Source organism: Neofelis nebulosa, chromosome 2 (assembly GCF_028018385.1).
Source record: "Neofelis nebulosa isolate mNeoNeb1 chromosome 2, mNeoNeb1.pri, whole genome shotgun sequence".
In the NCBI taxonomy this organism is placed as follows: domain Eukaryota; kingdom Metazoa; phylum Chordata; class Mammalia; order Carnivora; family Felidae; genus Neofelis; species Neofelis nebulosa.
In genome coordinates, this window is record NC_080783.1 from 133,680,686 (window position 1) to 133,697,642 (window position 16,957).

Sequence of the window (16,957 nt, forward strand, 5' to 3'; positions counted from 1 at the left end):
ATAACCCAAAACAAAATTACCTGTGTGCAGTAGATGGTGTTTTCAACATATCCTTTATTTTTTGCTTTTTTCTAACATGGTGCTGCTTTATTGTTTTTGGTCTTTTGGGCTGAAGATTTGCTAGTTCCATTAGTTTGGTCATTCTACATTAGGGAAAGAAAAATAAAAACAAAAAATTCCTCATGTAGGCGCATATAATATAAATTAAGCTAGAAGTATAAATGACATATTCTAGTAAATTAGGATTTATGTAGCATAAGTATAGTCTGTTTTTTTAAATTTTTTTCATGTTTATTTTTAAAAGAGACAGAGTGCGAGTGGGGGAATGGCAGAGAGAGAGCAACACAGAATCCGAAGCAGGCTCCAGGCTCCATGCTGTCAGCACAGAACTCAATGTGGGGCTCAAACTCATGAACCGCCGAGATCATGACCTGAGCTGAAGTCGGACACTCAACAAACTGAGTCACCCAGGGCCCCATTAAGTACAGTTTCTAAGCCATCAATTAAGATAATAATTTAAAATAAGCTCATATTCTAAATTTCCTTGGTCAACTTTCATCTTTAAAGGAATTGGAAATTTTTTTTTTTTTTTAAATTTTTTTTTCAACGTTTTTTATTTATTTTTGGGACAGAGAGAGACAGAGCATGAATGGGGGAGGGGCAGAGAGAGAGGGAGACACAGAATCGGAAACAGGCTCCAGGCTCCGAGCCATCAGCCCAGAGCCTGACGCGGGGCTCGAACTCACGGACCGCGAGATCGTGACCTGGCTGAAGTCGGACACTTAACCGACTGCGCCACCCAGGCGCCCCAAAAGGAATTGGAAATTTACTTAGTTTCAATTTATCTCTAAAAGATATGTTTTAGTATAAAAATTATTAGTTGTTCAAATAAAATGACTACACCTGATGCCAAACAGTTAAAACAAGATACAGTAATACAACAACTTATGTAACTTTTCTCTTTACTTGACTGACTTTTCTTCTAATTAAAGATAGCCTAAACTGAAGTATTTTTATTTTAAAGCATTTTGTGTATAATTGTTGCACATGAATCATTACACAAACAAGATAAGTTACTTGAGAACAATGTTTTCAAATACAGTACTATACTCTGAAGTAGTTTATAAATAACTATCAAGGTGTAACAATTGATACATTGTATGTAGTTTATCTTCATTGTGAGTGTGAATAATACTTAGAAAAGATCTTGTCTAGGCTTTTTTATATCTTCCACAGGATCGGACATGGTGTTTCCACAGAGCACAAGCTCAAAAACCACTAGTCATAGATAGCTCTATATCTATAGTTACATTTGTGAAATTTGGAAGCAAAATAAACATGCACACAAAATTCAAGAAAAGAGAATTAAGTCGTTAACATAAGCTTTAAGTCTAAGTGAGGAAAAATGTAAACTTATGCTATGTAAACATAAAGCCTCTTAACAATCATAGTTTACCCAAAATTTTATGAATAAATCTAGTAATACAAAAACATGCCTCTGTTAACAAACTGCTCAAAGTACACTAAGCCTCTACAACAATGCCAGGCATAAGTTAGGTAGGTAATCAACAAATATTTGCTGAATGAACAGTACAGGTTTTTGTTTTTCTTTTTTTTTTTTTTTAATTTCCAGAAGATACTAGAAAAGCAGAAACCAGAGACTGTTTCTCATTACTCAAGATGAATTACTTAGAGAATTCCTCACTATATCCCTAAATGAAAACCTAAATAAAACAACAGAGTTTTCACCAGTTTGCATAATTTTTACAAAGAAAGTAAAATTTACAGAGGTTATGGAATTAACACAAGGCAACACTCTATGCTGTTCTTTATTCAGTAACAAGTTAAAGTTATAGTCTATCAAGAGCTGTCAGCTTTCCTAAAATGTCTCTATTGAAGACACTCTAGTCACCCCATTTATGTAGTTTTGGCTCCACCTACACTTTGATTTTAACTATTTCTCTTGAAAGAATACATATATTGAGCCACTACTTAAGTGAACACTGACTCAATAATAGTGAAATTCTTACTGATTATTTGTAAATATTGCCTAGATTCTCTGCTTGGGTTTTGACTCCTGTCAACCATTCCTGTATCTGACTTCTGCACACAGTTACCTAAGATTCCCAACCTATGGGGTACCTGGCTGGCTCAGTTGGTGTGCTCCACGTTTGGTGTAGAGATTACTTAAATATAAAAAATCTTAGGGGCGCCTAGATGGTTTAGTTGATTGACCATCCAACTCTTGATTTTGGCTCAAGTCATGATCTCATGGTTCCTGAGTTCAAGCCCCATGTCAGGCTCCACACTCAAGTGTGGAGCATGCCTGGGATTCTCTCCTTCCCTCTCTCTCTCTCTCTGCCCCTCCGACACTTGGTCTTTCTCTCTCAAAACAATTAAACTTTAAAAATAAATAAATAATCTTAAAAATAAATAAAAATCTTAAAAAACAAGAAAAAAAAAAGATCCCCATCATGTGCACATACTAGTCTGCTGGAGGAGGGATTGGCCAATTAACAGCCTTAGGACCAAATTCAGCCAGCTACCTGTTTTTGTAAACAGAAAGTTGTGCTGGAACACAACAAAATCTGCTCATTTAGGTTTGTCTATGGCTACTTTCCTACTATAACAGAACTCTCTAGCCCTATACAGAAAATGTTTAGCAATTCCTATTCTAGGCTATGCTATGGATTATACACCTGGACATTGTTAACAACTTACTGCTTTTCACCAGAATCTTTAAATAAAATATATGTAGGCTGTCAAGAACAACCAATAAATTCATCTGCATTAGTAACTATGAATGGCTTTGCATAAATCCCTCAGAAATGCTCTGGAAATACTCAGAGGTGAATAAAATTCACGGAATAAGCTGAAAAAATATGAATACAATCTATTCTTATTCTTGTTATTCGAGAGAGTTATGTTTTATAAAGTGTCCCCTCTGCCAAAAAAAGTCTCCACAAAGAATTAGTGAATAATGAATGAATCAATGCCCCTAGGGGAAAGTCAGAATTAGTTTCCTGCAAGCCTATTCTCTAACATTTCACCAACTGATCTATAAACACCTTGTTTTATGTGTTTCTGGTTTAAGGGCACCTTATTTTAAATATGGTTGACTCATTAACACTGAACTCACAGTCAACAGCACTACAGCTCCAACCTGAACAAGGTTTATCTAATGTGTTTTCTCCATCAGGCACATCACAGCCTCCTTGATCTTGTAAACATTAGACAGAACTACAACACTATGGTTGGAGACCGCTTTAAACAGCAAAATCACCAACAAACAGCATAAAAATGTGAAAAGATTAGTATTAAATAGACCATGAAAAGGATACCTGTTAACAGTATGGGAGCAGAATGTCACCCTGTTATACCTCATCTGGGAATACACATGTCAAGCAACTCAAATTTTTCATCATTGCACCATGCCCACATTGCCAAAAGACCATAAAAGCCCTATCTATAAGTAATGATTTGGGTGTTACAAATAAATTTTAGCAGGTAGGCACATTCACAAATAAGCAATCCACAAATAATGAGGATCAATTGTACTTTATAGTATCATAATCGTCAATCTAAAAAATCACTCATAATCCAAAAATTTTTCCTTAGGTCTTAATATATAGTCCCAGGTCTCAATCTGTACCTAATATGCATGGTCAAGAGTTAGAGGGTTGGGGACAAATTCTAATCACCCCAAATTACGAACAATTATAGGCAAAATTTAATAAGAGCAAGTGAATCATTCTGTTTCTTCAAATCTAAACAAATCTTATTTGATATTACAAACCTCTGTCGGTCTTCATCATCACTACTTTCATATTCTGATTCTTTACTTGATAATTCCTCCTCCTCATCTGGCAAAGGAGGTTCCTCTGGTGGCTGAGGAGATGCAGGTGGAAGAGGTGCATGTAATGGCATATAGTCTTCATACTAATTAAAAGAAAAAACAAAAAGACTACAGCAATCTATGATATTTATAGAACAGAAAAACCATTTCCATCCAGACACATTATTCTCAGATCTCTTTCCCTCACGATATTCTTTTACACATGCAACATTGAGTAACACCTGCTACAGAAGATGGCTAATTGATCACAAAACTTGTTTCTTCCTCCTTCACACCTAGCTGGACTAAATTTCCAAACCTCCTACAGTTAGATTTCACCATACAATAGTTTTAACCAACAAAATGCTAGCATAAAAAAAAAAAAAAAAAAAAAAAAAATCCACCCATAATCCTCTCTTCCTTCTTGATCTGCAAGATGTATGGTAATACCCTCATTGATATGGGAATGCACGTAATGAAGTTATGTCTTTTGAATGATTCAGTAGAGTACAACACCATTCTGTCCATTTTGGGATGGACTTAACATGCATAAGAAATAAATTATACTGTATTAAGTGACTAAGATTTGAGTTTTATGTTAACAGTAGTTAGCCTAATCTTTGTTTATTTTTTATTTTGAGAGAGAAAAAGAGTGTGCATGTGAGCTTGTGGGGCTGAGAGGCAGAGGGAGAGAGAGAATCCCAAGCAGACTCCACGCTCTCAGCAAAGAGCCTGATTCAGGGCTCAATCCCACAAACAACGAGATCATGACCTGAGCCAAAATCAAGAGTTGGACACCTAACCAACTGAGCTGAGCCCCCATGCACCCAACAGTTAGCCTAATCTTAACTAATAATCCTGTAATGTGCCAGGTATTGAGATGTTGGGATTACAAAATATTATCAAGGTTAATAGTATAGACATTAGAAAAGTAGCCAATATGCAATACATAGTAGAAAAGCAAATGTTCTACTTAAATGTTAGGATTCAAAATAATTTCTCAGTGCCACTGTCTAAACAAATACTAAGAGTACTACACCAAAATAGAAACTAGAATTATTCAACAGCAGACACAGATGATCTAAATTACTGATAGGTTTGCACAGTAAATTCTAATAAAAATTATTAGCAACATTTCTTGTCTTTTGCAAATGAAGTTCTATATGCAGTAAAACCAGAAACAATGGAAATTTTCATATTTGTTGAATGTAATTATTTTATAAAATGGCAGAATGTTCTGGATCAGAGGACTGAACAACAACACTGGCAGCAGACGATGGCCTCTAGGGAGCCAATGGCTGGCTCAGTAGGTAGAGCATGCCACTCTTTTTGTTTTTTTGTTAGTAGGCTTCACTCCTAGCATGGGGCCCAACACAGGGCTTACCCTCATGGCCTTAGAGATCAAGACCTGAGCTGAGATGAAGAGTTAGACACTTAACTAAGACACCCAAGCACCCCAAGCATGCGACTAGATCTCAAGGGCATGAGTCCAAGCCCCACGATGTAGAGCTTACTTAATTTAAAAAAATGTTTAAAAAAAAAAAAAAAGATATCACAGAAATGATGGCCTCTATTACCAAATGCATCTCTTTCATGTTCTGGCTTTTTTCCACTTTTAATTGTTCATTTGACTAATGTTCTATTAACTTTGTATTTGTCCCTTATTTTCAATGCACATTAGAGGTTACTGGAACAATATTTGTGAACTTTATCCTAAATAATCCCACCTCAGAAGAGATGTTGTAAATCTTTAAAATTCTAAGAGATTTCTTACCATGGGAGGTCGCGCAGTAATTGGTCCAAAAGGTGTGGGCAAATTCATTTTATTCATAAGATGAAGAACCTTAAAGCAGAAACACATTTAAAATCATATAATAAAATGACGATTCAACTCACATCTTTTTTTTTTTTTTTTTACATTTATTTATTTTTGATAGAGAGAAACAGAGCACAAGTGGGGGAGAGGCAGAGAGAGAAGGAGACACAGAATCCAAAGCAGGCTCCAGGCTCTGAGCTGTCAGCACAGAGCCCGACGCGGGGCTCGAACCCACAAACCGTGAGATCATGACCTGAGCCGAAGTTGGATGCTTAACCAACTGGGCCACCTAGGCACCCGATTCAACTCACATCTTATATTTTATGTAATTTAAAACTTTGCAATAACACTCCTGATTTAGTGCAAAGGCTGGCCACCTCTTGCCTTATCCCAGAACAGGGATAATACCAGGTGCTGGTATATCTCAGAAGATTAGCCTTCCTGAAATGTTTGTCAATTCTACAAATACTATTATTCTCATTATTAAAAATGTCATGTTCTTGCAATGTGAATGCTATCAAAATGTTATGTCTTTCCCCTTAATTATTGTAGAATTATGAAACAGAAGGTACAATAAAGAAAATAAATATCATCTACATTTTGTACCTCAAAGTATCTTACTACTATCAATACTTTCAAGCATTTGCTTAAGGGTCTACTATGCCTTTTTCTTTAAGAAAGAATATCTACATTAAAGGTGTATGCTTAAGTAACAAAAATTACCAGAAATTATATTTCCCAAATTACATTGTGTTTATTAGTATTATTAATAGTAAGCATATTACTATGTTTATACCACAGTTTAGAAAAACTTCTACTTGAATCCAGTAACACTTCATTACCTTTTGCAACGGACTGAACCTCCACCCATATACATATACTGAATCCTAACACTCAGTGTGATGGATGGTCTTAGAAGGTAGGGCCTTTGGGAAGTAATTAGGTCATAAGGGTAGACTCCCATGAATGGGATTAGTATCCCTTATAAAACAGACCCGAGAGAGCTCTCTCACCTTTTTTCGGCAAGGTGAGGATCCAAAGAGAAAACAGCCATCTGCATCCCAGGAAAGGGCCCTTACCAGAACTTAACCTTGTGAGCACCCTAATCTCAGAGTTCCAATCCCCAGCACTGTGAGAAATAATTTTCTGTTTATAAGCCAGTGAGTCTACAGTACTTAGTTATAGCAACCCAAACTAAGACACCTTTAATTACTATAATACATTGCATGTTGGAATTAGCCTGATTAATACTATTATGAAAAGTATAAAAATTAGCATGGAGAATAACTTATCAAGTCATTTAAGCATTTACTTTGAGGAAAGTTACGTTTCATTCTACTTACCTGTACATAGAACTTAGGCACACTTGCCAAAGCATTTACTATGTTTGCTAGGATTGTGCTTGAAGGTGGTGGGTACATATACTTGAGACATGAATTCAGAGGAAAAGTCAGCCTAAAAAAAATATTTAAAATGTTTATCATGTTTTAGCAAATTTCATATCAATAACTCACTTTTAGGTAACATACAAAATTGCTCACATAATTCAGTACTTTTAGATTTACCTTGTTCCTAATAATCCCAAACAAGTACATTTAAAAAGAAACTTGCTTTCTGACTGCACTAAAAAAAGGTATTTCTTACCGGAGCTTATCTTATAGCTCTGAACATTTTTTTTTTATGTTCATTTATTTTTAAGAGAGAGAGAAAGAGTGTGAGAAGGGGATGGGCAGAGAGAGAGGGAGACACAGAATCTGAAGCAGGCTCCAGGCTCTGAGCTATCAGCACAGAGCCTGACGCGGGGCTCTAACTCACGAGCTGTGAGATCATGACCTAAGCCAAAGTTGGATGCTTAACTGAGCCACCCAGGTGCCCTTATAGCTCTTAACATTTTAATGGTCCCAAATTCAGTGACAAACTCTAACTGCTGAAAATGTTCAATCAACATGTTAAAAATATACATGACAGATAATAAAATATCCTGTAGAACATCTTATTTGCAATACAGGCATGCACACGTGCGCACGCGCACACACACACACACACACACACACACACACACACACACACACTCTGAATGACAAAACTGAAAAAACAAGACACTAACAAAAAATACTAACCCATGGTTTGGTGCAATCCCATTTTCTATGGTTAAACAACCAAGTTCTTTCTTTTCTTTATCATCTTCCACAGGATCATCAGATCTAAAAAATACAGAATCAAAGTTGATCTTATCTTTAGAAATAGAGTAAAAAAACTGCATACAGAAAAGACATATTACCTTTTCAAACATGGTACTGTATTACGAAAATAGTTCCATAATAAATAAAACTTCCAACCATTTCTCAAATAGCAAAAGAAAGGTAAATAGTAATCAACATTAGTAAACGTCCTTCTCTATCCTAGACATTATACAAGGCACACATTTTCATTTAGTCTTTTTACTCTTCAATGAAACCCTATGAAGATGGTATGACAAATCTCATTGACAAAACAGACAAAAAAACAACAACAAAAAGCAAAAAAAATACCCCTGGAGTTCACACGGTATACAATAGTGGTACTCAAATTTCTTAACATGTATCAATACCACTTAAAGAGTTTGTTACAATTCAGACTGCTGGGCTTTATCTTCCCCTTCCTACCCTTCCTCCCACCAAATTTCAAATTCAGTAGGACTATGGTAAGGCCCAAGAATCTGTATTTCTTTTTTCATTAATGTTTATTTATTTTGAGAGAGAGAGAGAGAGAGAGCGAGAGTGAGCAGAGGAGTGGCAGAGAGAGGGAGACAGAGAATCCCAACCAGGCTCTGTGTTGACAGATAATAAACACAGGGCTCAATCTCAGGAATAGTGAGATCATGACCTGAGCTGAAATCAAGACCTGGATGGATGCTTAACTGAGCCACCCAGGCACCCCAAGAATCTGGGGTGCAGATGATGCAGCCGGTCCAGGGAGTACTCTGAGAACCACTAGTGCAAAGCAAATTTGTAAGTTTTATAACTACAAAGAGTTACAGTTGGGAATTAAATACAAGTCTTTGATTTCAAAGGCCATGCCTTTTCATGACACCCTGCTATCTGTAATACAAGGACTTATACTAGTTTTATTCCTCCACTTAAAATTGAAGTCTAGTTATATTCCTCCACTTAAAATTGATTACTTTTCCTCCACTTAAAATTGATTACTTTTCACCCTACCCTCTTCTCACTTCACACTGATTAAATTCTTAATATTAAATCAACACTCAAGATTCCTAATGCACAATTAAGAACAAACATAAATATAATATACTAGATTCAAGAGATGTATCATTTATTATCTGAAATCATTTACTTGCTAGTCTGAAGACAACCCAATAGAAACACAATTGATTAAAAACACTTTAAAATTTTAGGAAAACCTATCTACATACCTTTTCTTTTTTTCAGGGTCTGAAGAGGGACATGGGGAATGAACTCGATCTTGTTCTTTTGCAAATTCAACAACTAAAGTATGACCCAAAAGTTTCAGCTGATGTAGTCTTGTCAATGCCTTCAGTTGGAAAAGCAAGAGTAAAAAATATTTTATAATTTCACCAAAAATTATTTGTCAGAGAACATCTATATAATAACTTACACATGTTCTTTGTTAATGCTGTTAATATTTCCTTGGCTATTTCTTACCCATTTCTAATGTCAGGCTGGTTAGCCTTTGTCGTTTATTAAGGGACTGCTTCCTATCACTTACCAAAACTAAAATCTGCTGAAATCCAAATCTGCCTATACCTAGGCAACTGAAAAGGTTAGAAAAACAAACACAATCAACCTGGACTCACTTTAAATTCACGACCACAACCACAAATCTGGAGTGGAACTTAATGATGCCATACATATCTCATTTTTAGTTCATTTTTTCTACTAATTTCTAAGACTATTTTGTACTTTCTCCTGGTTCCTCAACCCTCACAACATTCCTTTCCCATTCTTTACCTTAGGATTTTGCTTCCTACTTTGGGAAAACTGAAACAACTATACGAGAACTTCAGATTCCCACCATAACTCCCATCTACCAGCATATGCATCTACATATTCTACCTTCTGCTATAATTAACTAGTCATGTTTTTAATCTCAATCCAGTTGCTTGACTTGTATACTAAATCCCACCCTCTCATCTACTCAAGAGTCTCTCTTCTGCTCCCTGAAACTGTATGGGAAGTCTTCTTTAATTTTCTGTCCTCTACTAAATCGTCCATATTAGCACACAAATATGCTTCTATTTCTCCCATCCTAATTTGTTTTTCTTCATCCATCGATCCCACTTTGCTCTTCTCCCCTCCTTTAATTACTGTTGCAGTAAAACTCCTTAAGAATTACCTAAGCCCTTTACCTAAAATTCCTTTGCTCCCATCCAGTCGCCAACTCAGTCCACTGGCACTGCTTAGCAAAGACAACAAATTCTGTACTGCCAAGCCAATGGTCTACTTTCAATCATCATCTTATTGCATTTAACACAGTTGATCACTCCCTCCTTGATACATGTTCTTCACTTGGTGTCAAGACATCATACTTTCCTGCTGTTTGCTTCCTAGCTCACTGGTTTCTACTGCTTAATCTCTTGGCTTGTGCCTTCTCAAATTCTAAATGTTGGCATACACCCCAGAGTTCTATTATGGGCCCTCTTTCCAGCTACTATCTTGGTGATCTAATCAGCATCCTAAATTTAAATTCCATCACTATGCTTATAATTCCCCAATTCATAACCTCAGTGCAAACCTGTCCTGAAGTCCAAGAAAACATATCCAAACTACAGGATGGCTCCCGTTAGGTGTCAAACAAACATCTCAAACTTCTCACACTTCAGAAACTGAGCCACTAATGTTCTCTCCTCATCCCCTCAAATATTTTCTATCTGGGACTTTTCACATTTCAGTTGCTGGTATAACTCCATTCTTCTACTCACTTATGTCAAAAATATTGAAATCATCTGTAAGTTTTCTTCCCACATCAAGAAATTGTTTGCTTCTATCTTCAAAATATATCCAGCATCTAACCACTTCTATCACCTCATTCCAAACAGCTATCATCTCTGAACTAAATTGCCACCATAACCTTTTTACAGATTTCCTTGTTTCTGCTCTTCCCTGCTTTACATCTCTTCTCAACACAGCACCCAAGGTGATCCTTTTAAAGATATGTTAGATTATGTTACTGCTTTGCTCAAAATATTCCAATTGCTCCCCATTTACTCAGAGTAAAATCTAAGATCCTTAGAATACCTAAATGAGGGTTGCCTGGGTGGTTTAGTCGGTTAGGTGTCCAACTCTTGATTTCAGCTCAGGTCATGATCTCAGGGTTCGTGAGTTTTGTCAGCACAGAGTCTGCTTGGGATTCTGTCTCCCTCTCACTCTGTACCTCTCTGCTTATTATTGTTCACTCTCTAAATAAACTTTAAAAAAAAAAAAAGTACCTACATGATATGGCCTCTATTACTTCTCTAACCTCAAATCCAATTATTTCTCCCTCATTTTGTCTGCTTCAGCCACTTTGGCTTACTTAAACATGACGTTCTCCCATACTACAGCCCTTGTTCCAGCCATTATTCTGACTGGAATGTACTTTCCCCAGGTACTCTCTTAGCTAACGTCCTTCACCTCCTTCAGATCGTTACTCAAATATGACCCTTATCACCTCAACAGCAACTCAACCATTCCCATCTAGCACTCTTGATCCTATTTCCTTTTCCTTTGTATTCCATAGCATTTATCATTTTCTAGAATATTAAACAATTATGTTTATTATTTATAATCTGCCTCCCCTTTAGAGAATGTGAGCCTCAATGAGAACATAAATCTTTATTATTATTTTCTTCCTCACAAAATGGATGTCATACATATTCTCTTTAAGGATATATGGTTTTTCATTTTTAATGTTAGCTAATTTCCCCCACCTCTCTCAGCTACTTACTTTGTAGTTCTACTTCCTTTTCAACTTCTTCTTCTCATTCTCCTTTGCTGGTCTGTCTTCCTTGGGCAACCATACCCATTCACCTGATTCAAAAAACTCCATTTTGAGCTTGTCTCAGCTCTAAAGCCATATTTTTAACTGTATTAAAAATACTTCCACAGAAGTAGCTCACTGACTCCTCAAAGTTAACAGATAGCATTTGAATTCATTATCTACCTTTGCAAGTATCTTTTAAATCTGCCCTTAATGTCAGCTAATGTAATAACCTAATACCTCAGCCCAAAAATCTCAAACCTAATTATGTATAGGAATCACAAGACCTACAAACCCAATCTCTACCAAGTGTATACCTACTTCTTCCTTTGTCTTCTTATTGATTTATTCAGACCTTTTATCTTGCCTTGCCCATTATAACACTTCTCTTGTCTTGGCTTTCCATTTGGTCTTCCTACCTTTAGTTTTTCCCCATCTAATCCATTACATGAACTCTACCAGATATTTTCACAGATCTGACTATATTATTGGCCAGCTCAAAACTATCAGTGCCTTAATATCTACTAAACAAAATTCAGTCCCTCCCTCCCACCCAAATTTAGATCTCAACCTATTTTCCAAGTCCTAGTTCCATTTCAACCCTTAATTCTTGCTCTACTTACAACTTTCCATGTTTGACAGCTTCACTTAGTGTTCACCCAACCTGAAAGGGCCCATCTCCCTTTGTTTTCTTCTCAAAATCCAACTAATCATTTAAAGGTCTATCTCAAAGGTCAACTTCTTTGTGAATGAATCCCTAGGATTTTTAAAATACATGTATTTTCCCTTTAATACTTAAGACATCTTACCTTGCAGTTAAAGAGAGTTATCAATCTTTGCATCCTTTAAAATTTATTTTTAATTACATATGAAATTACAATTCAATCTTAATTTGCTTTCCAGTTAATCTATGTTTATTTGTTTGTTTGTTTATTTATTTATTTATTTATTGTGAGAGAGAGAGAGGGAGACACAAAATCTGAAGCAGACTCCAGGCTCCGAGCTGTCAGCCTGACAGGGCTCGAACCCCCGAACTGCAAGATCATGACCTGAGTCCAATGCTGAACTGACTGAGCTACTCAGGCGCCTCTCCAGTGAATCTATTCTAATTTCCAAATACCTAAACATTGGAGAAGATTTGCCAACTGATAAACCAAATGCAGTCTGTGAGGAAAACTCTTGAAATACAGACCCTTTTGCTTTTGAAAACTGTGGTTTAACATCACATTTCATTTTTGAACAAAGATAAGTTAATAGGAAATTGCTGACAACTTTAATAGTAAAAAAAAATAAAAATAAAAAAGTCATACCTTTATAGCTGCTTTTTCACTAGGAAAAGTAGCAAAAGCTGTATGTTTCTGAAAAATAATTAAGGTACAAATTATTTGTAACATAATTTCAGTCTTCCATAAGGAAGTCTGATACTTCACCAGTTGACAGTGATTTCAAAAATTAATAAAGTCATGGAAAAGGATGGAAAATCGAGATTATTTTAACTGATAATGATTTTCAGTACAGTGGTTCTGAATCTTTTTTGCTTCAGAGTTCCTTGAGATGACAGCTATGTAGCCTTTTAAATACGAAGGTGTACACACATATACAGTATGTTTTACACATGCTTTTAAATAGTTCAATAGACCAGAAGTTTAAAAACCCCTACTATACACAGGAAAACTCTTAAACTATCTCAATATACAAATATCTGCAATTTATAATATATATGAAGATCTTAAAAACTTTCCTCTATAAGATAAATGCGAAGTTTAAAAATGTTTACCAACAGAAAATCATTAAGTGCATGTTTCCTTTGTGATTTATCCTTGTAATAAGGGTTCAATGGGAGAAGTCTATTTTTCAATATAAACTGTAAATAGTTTAAAAACCATCAGAAAAAAACATAAGTCAAAAGTAAATGAATCCTTATGCTGTGAAAGAGTTGTTGTCAAGAGTTGCTTATATTATATCATACATTCTAATTTTGTCAGATCTGATCCAACATGACCTAATAAGAGTGTATTTAAACTGAATAACACAGAATACTTGTACTTGCTGGTATACATGACACTTTGATCAAAACTGGTCGTTCTTCTCAGTACTTCTTAACCCTGGCTGCATATTAGAATCACCAGAGGAGACTAAAACCACTGATTTCGCTGCATCATAGACCATCTTGCAGAAACTTAACATCACCGTACTGTTTTAATGGAGAGAAACCCATCTAAAACATCTTCAGGCATAAAAGCAAATGAAGTTATTGAGTAAATTCCTGCAGTCTCAAAATATTGTTCCCCAAAAATTCCGTCAGAAATAAATTTTTATTTTATTTTTATTTTATTTTAGAGAGAGAGAGCGAGCAAGCGAGCATGAGCGGGGCAGAGGGGCGAGGGAGAGAGAGAGAATCCTAAGCGGGGTCCAAGCTCTGCGGGTAGCCGGAGAGGAACTCCATCTCACCTCCCACGAAACACGATCTGACCGAAATCAAGAAATGAAGCCTCAACCACTGACCCACCCAGGTGCCCCCTTTTTATTTTTTTCACTTTACTTTAGAAAAAGATTTTATGAATAATTTCTTCGTAAAAAGTCTAGTAGAAATTCTATAACTGGCTTACTGAAGTTACTATTGTAGTTTCTCCTCTATTTTAATGAATATCTTCACAGTGGCATATACGTGAACCAACATTTTTGCAAAGTCCTTTGTACTTTATATTTGAGTACTGAGTCTAAAAGAAATGCTCTCAAATTCAGAGGAGTTTTGAGATTCCCCGGATGGATCAGAAAAGGGAACGTAAGCCACTCTTCTGCCTGCTCTTCTCGGCGGCGCTGTGACTAATGCAGGCTCAAGCCAATTAAAACTTCACATGGTACGCAAGACATCTGGACATTAAAGAGGAAAGACAGACACGCCCTCACTACACAAGCGCATTTTCCCACTCTTTTCTGTCTTCCTTCTGTCAAAGCTTCCCCCTCCCCGAGTCAAGAGCCTTCCCCGGCGGCTTGGGACAGGAGCGCCCTTACCAGTCGTCCCTTATCTGACAGGACGCGCACCGATTGCGCCCCGAAATATTTCAGCAAATCCTCTTTCTCCTCAGCAGTCAGCTCGGCTGGCAGGTGCCTCACAAGAAGGGTTCGGTCGCCCCGTGACGGAGAGAGTGAAGCATAGCTCTGACATCCTCTTGCCATCGGCGGTAGAGGCTGCTCGGGAGCCGCCATTTCCCTCAGAGAAACTGCAACACGGAAAGCGAAGAGAAGAGGCCGCAGTGAAAATGAGCTAATCAACAGAAGCTGGGGATAAATGAGTATTTTTCCGCCTCGCGCTAAGGATTCTGGAAACAGAGAAATACCGCGATAGAGGGTCACTTTCTCGCGAGACTTGCATCCGCGACGGATGTCTCTTAGGAAACCGGTTTCTAGAAAAGAAGAACTAGGTTCCAAACGAAGGGAAAGCAAAGTGGTTTTAAATTACAGGTAGCTGCTGAAGGTATTAAAAAAAAAAAAAAAAAAAAAAAAAAAAAAAAAAAAAAAAAACCTTTGCCCTAGAGAAGGGTGAGGATTTAAAAATGTATCAGATAAGGAATGAGGGGGTCCCAGTCGCGTGAAGGGGAAAGAACGTAAACCCAGGGAATGAAAGAGCCACCGCCGCGACAGCGCAGGCGGGGAGCCAGACTGGACGCGGCGCTGGCCTGGGCGGGAGCTGAGTTCACTGGATTCCTATTTCCTGGCCAATCGCGAAAGCGTATTGACTGGCTGGCCGGCGGTGGGGGGGGGGGGGGGGGGGGTGTTGCTTACAGTCTTGGAAAAGTAAAACCTAAAGATAGCATGTTCTTCCTTCAGTAAGTGCCCTTAGAACTCAGTTTAAGGAACAAAAAGTTAACAAAGAAATGTGTTTTGTTTTCTTGAGTCATCGTGCATATAGCAGCCTCATAGGCTCTGGCCACTGTTTATTTCACGGAATTGGTGGCCTCTAGGGAGATATACTCTAATGTAAATAAATGATTATATAGATAAAGCGATAGATCTTTACGTTTAATCCTCATAACAACCCTAAGGGGATAGGTACTCATTTCGATTTTATAAGTGAGGACGTTGATGTACAGGGGGCATTGATATACAATGAGGGCATTGATGTTTAATAAATGGCAAAGCTGAGATTCGACCCTGTTAGCGTGACTGGCGTTACACTTTGATCCACTATCCTGCCTAGTTTCTGAATGTAGTGAAGGAGAGATCATCCCAAGAAATCAATCAGAAATCTTCCTTACTGATTTTTCTAGTAGGGGTGTGTGTGTCTGTGTATAATGATTAAATTTTGGATATGAAAATTTCTCTCTAGAATTCCTTGAGGATTCTAGAGAGAGGTATTGGTTACAGTCGGCTACATTCTGTACAGGTGCTGCTATAGTCTAGGGGCCTATGGAGCCTACTTTTTATTTCCTACTTAATTAGGTATTAAAGATATAACAGCAAGCAATATACTAAACTTCTGCTTTCATGGAGCATTGTTGGAGAAGCAGGAAAGGGACTTTTTTTTTTTTTTTAACATGAAATCCCTGATGTTTATTATCATAATAAAGCTTGGACGTCTAAATTCTATAGTTGTATTAAGCACTATGAGCAATTCAGGAGGCTCTAATTTAGTATTAGTATTTGGTAGTACTCGACGATTTTCTGATTTTTTTAAACATAATTTATTGTCAAACTGGCTTACATACAACACCCAGTGCTCATCCCAACACAGGCCCCCCTTCAAGGCCCATCACCCATTTTCACCTCTCCTCCACCCCACCCCCCCATCCACCCTCAGTTTGTTCTCTGTATTTAAGAGTTTCTTGTGGTTTGTCTCCATCCCTCTCTGTTTGTAAATATTTTTTCCCAGGAAGGGACAGATTTTAATAAAAACTAGGAAAACATGGGAAAACCCCCAAATGTCAGTTACGTAGAGTCAGACCTTGATGCTCCAGTATGTTTCTTTGGAGTCTTGATTATATGGAGACTAATTGTAAACTGACTGATTTTTCTAGTATGGGTGTGTGTGTCTATGTATAATGATTAAATTTTGGATATGAAAATTTCTCTTGGTTGCAGTGTGAAAAATATAGTAGAAGCCAGTAGAAGCTATTATAGTAGCCCAGGCACAAGACATTGCTTGAAATAGTTTGGTAACAGTAGATATAGAGAGAAGAAATTGGAATTGAGACATATTTCGGAAGTAGAATTGATAGACTTTTAGATGAAGAAGAGTGATTAAGGATAGTTCTGAGTTTTCAGCTTGAGCGCTAAACTGTTCACCATCTAGGTGGATGATGGTGCCATTTACTGAGCATGAGAAG

At 37.0% G+C, this 16,957-nt stretch overlaps 1 protein-coding gene and 1 long non-coding RNA gene across 6 annotated transcripts in view; one reads left to right on the forward strand and one right to left on the reverse strand.

The window, feature by feature from the left end:
• RNPC3 (RNA binding region (RNP1, RRM) containing 3) overlaps positions 1-15,062 on the reverse strand; it is a 33,366-nt gene extending 18,304 nt beyond the window's left edge. For 2 of the 4 annotated variants that reach the window (XR_009257902.1, XM_058716367.1), the window contains exons 1-8: positions 14,646-14,943; positions 12,941-12,988; positions 9,067-9,185; positions 7,772-7,855; positions 6,995-7,106; positions 5,610-5,678; positions 3,797-3,939; positions 21-143 (exon numbers count right to left, since the gene is read on the reverse strand). Coding sequence is in view for 3 of the 4 variants with exons in the window: in XM_058716367.1 (XP_058572350.1) it covers positions 21-143; positions 3,797-3,939; positions 5,610-5,678; positions 6,995-7,106; positions 7,772-7,855; positions 9,067-9,185; positions 12,941-12,988; positions 14,646-14,840 (893 nt within the window). In the remaining variant the exon portion in view is untranslated. Of the gene's footprint in view, positions 1-20; positions 144-3,796; positions 3,940-5,609; positions 5,679-6,994; positions 7,107-7,771; positions 7,856-9,066; positions 9,186-12,940; positions 12,989-14,645; positions 14,945-14,971 lie in introns of those variants that run through there. The other 2 variants (XM_058716366.1, XM_058716368.1) reach the window with 2 other exon arrangements.
• The window catches only part of LOC131504287 (uncharacterized), a 66,291-nt gene continuing 64,331 nt past the window's right edge, over positions 14,998-16,957 (forward strand). For both annotated transcript variants that reach the window (XR_009257903.1, XR_009257904.1), the window contains exon 1: positions 14,998-15,108. This is a non-coding gene — a long non-coding RNA (uncharacterized LOC131504287). The remainder of the gene's footprint in view (positions 15,109-16,957) is intronic.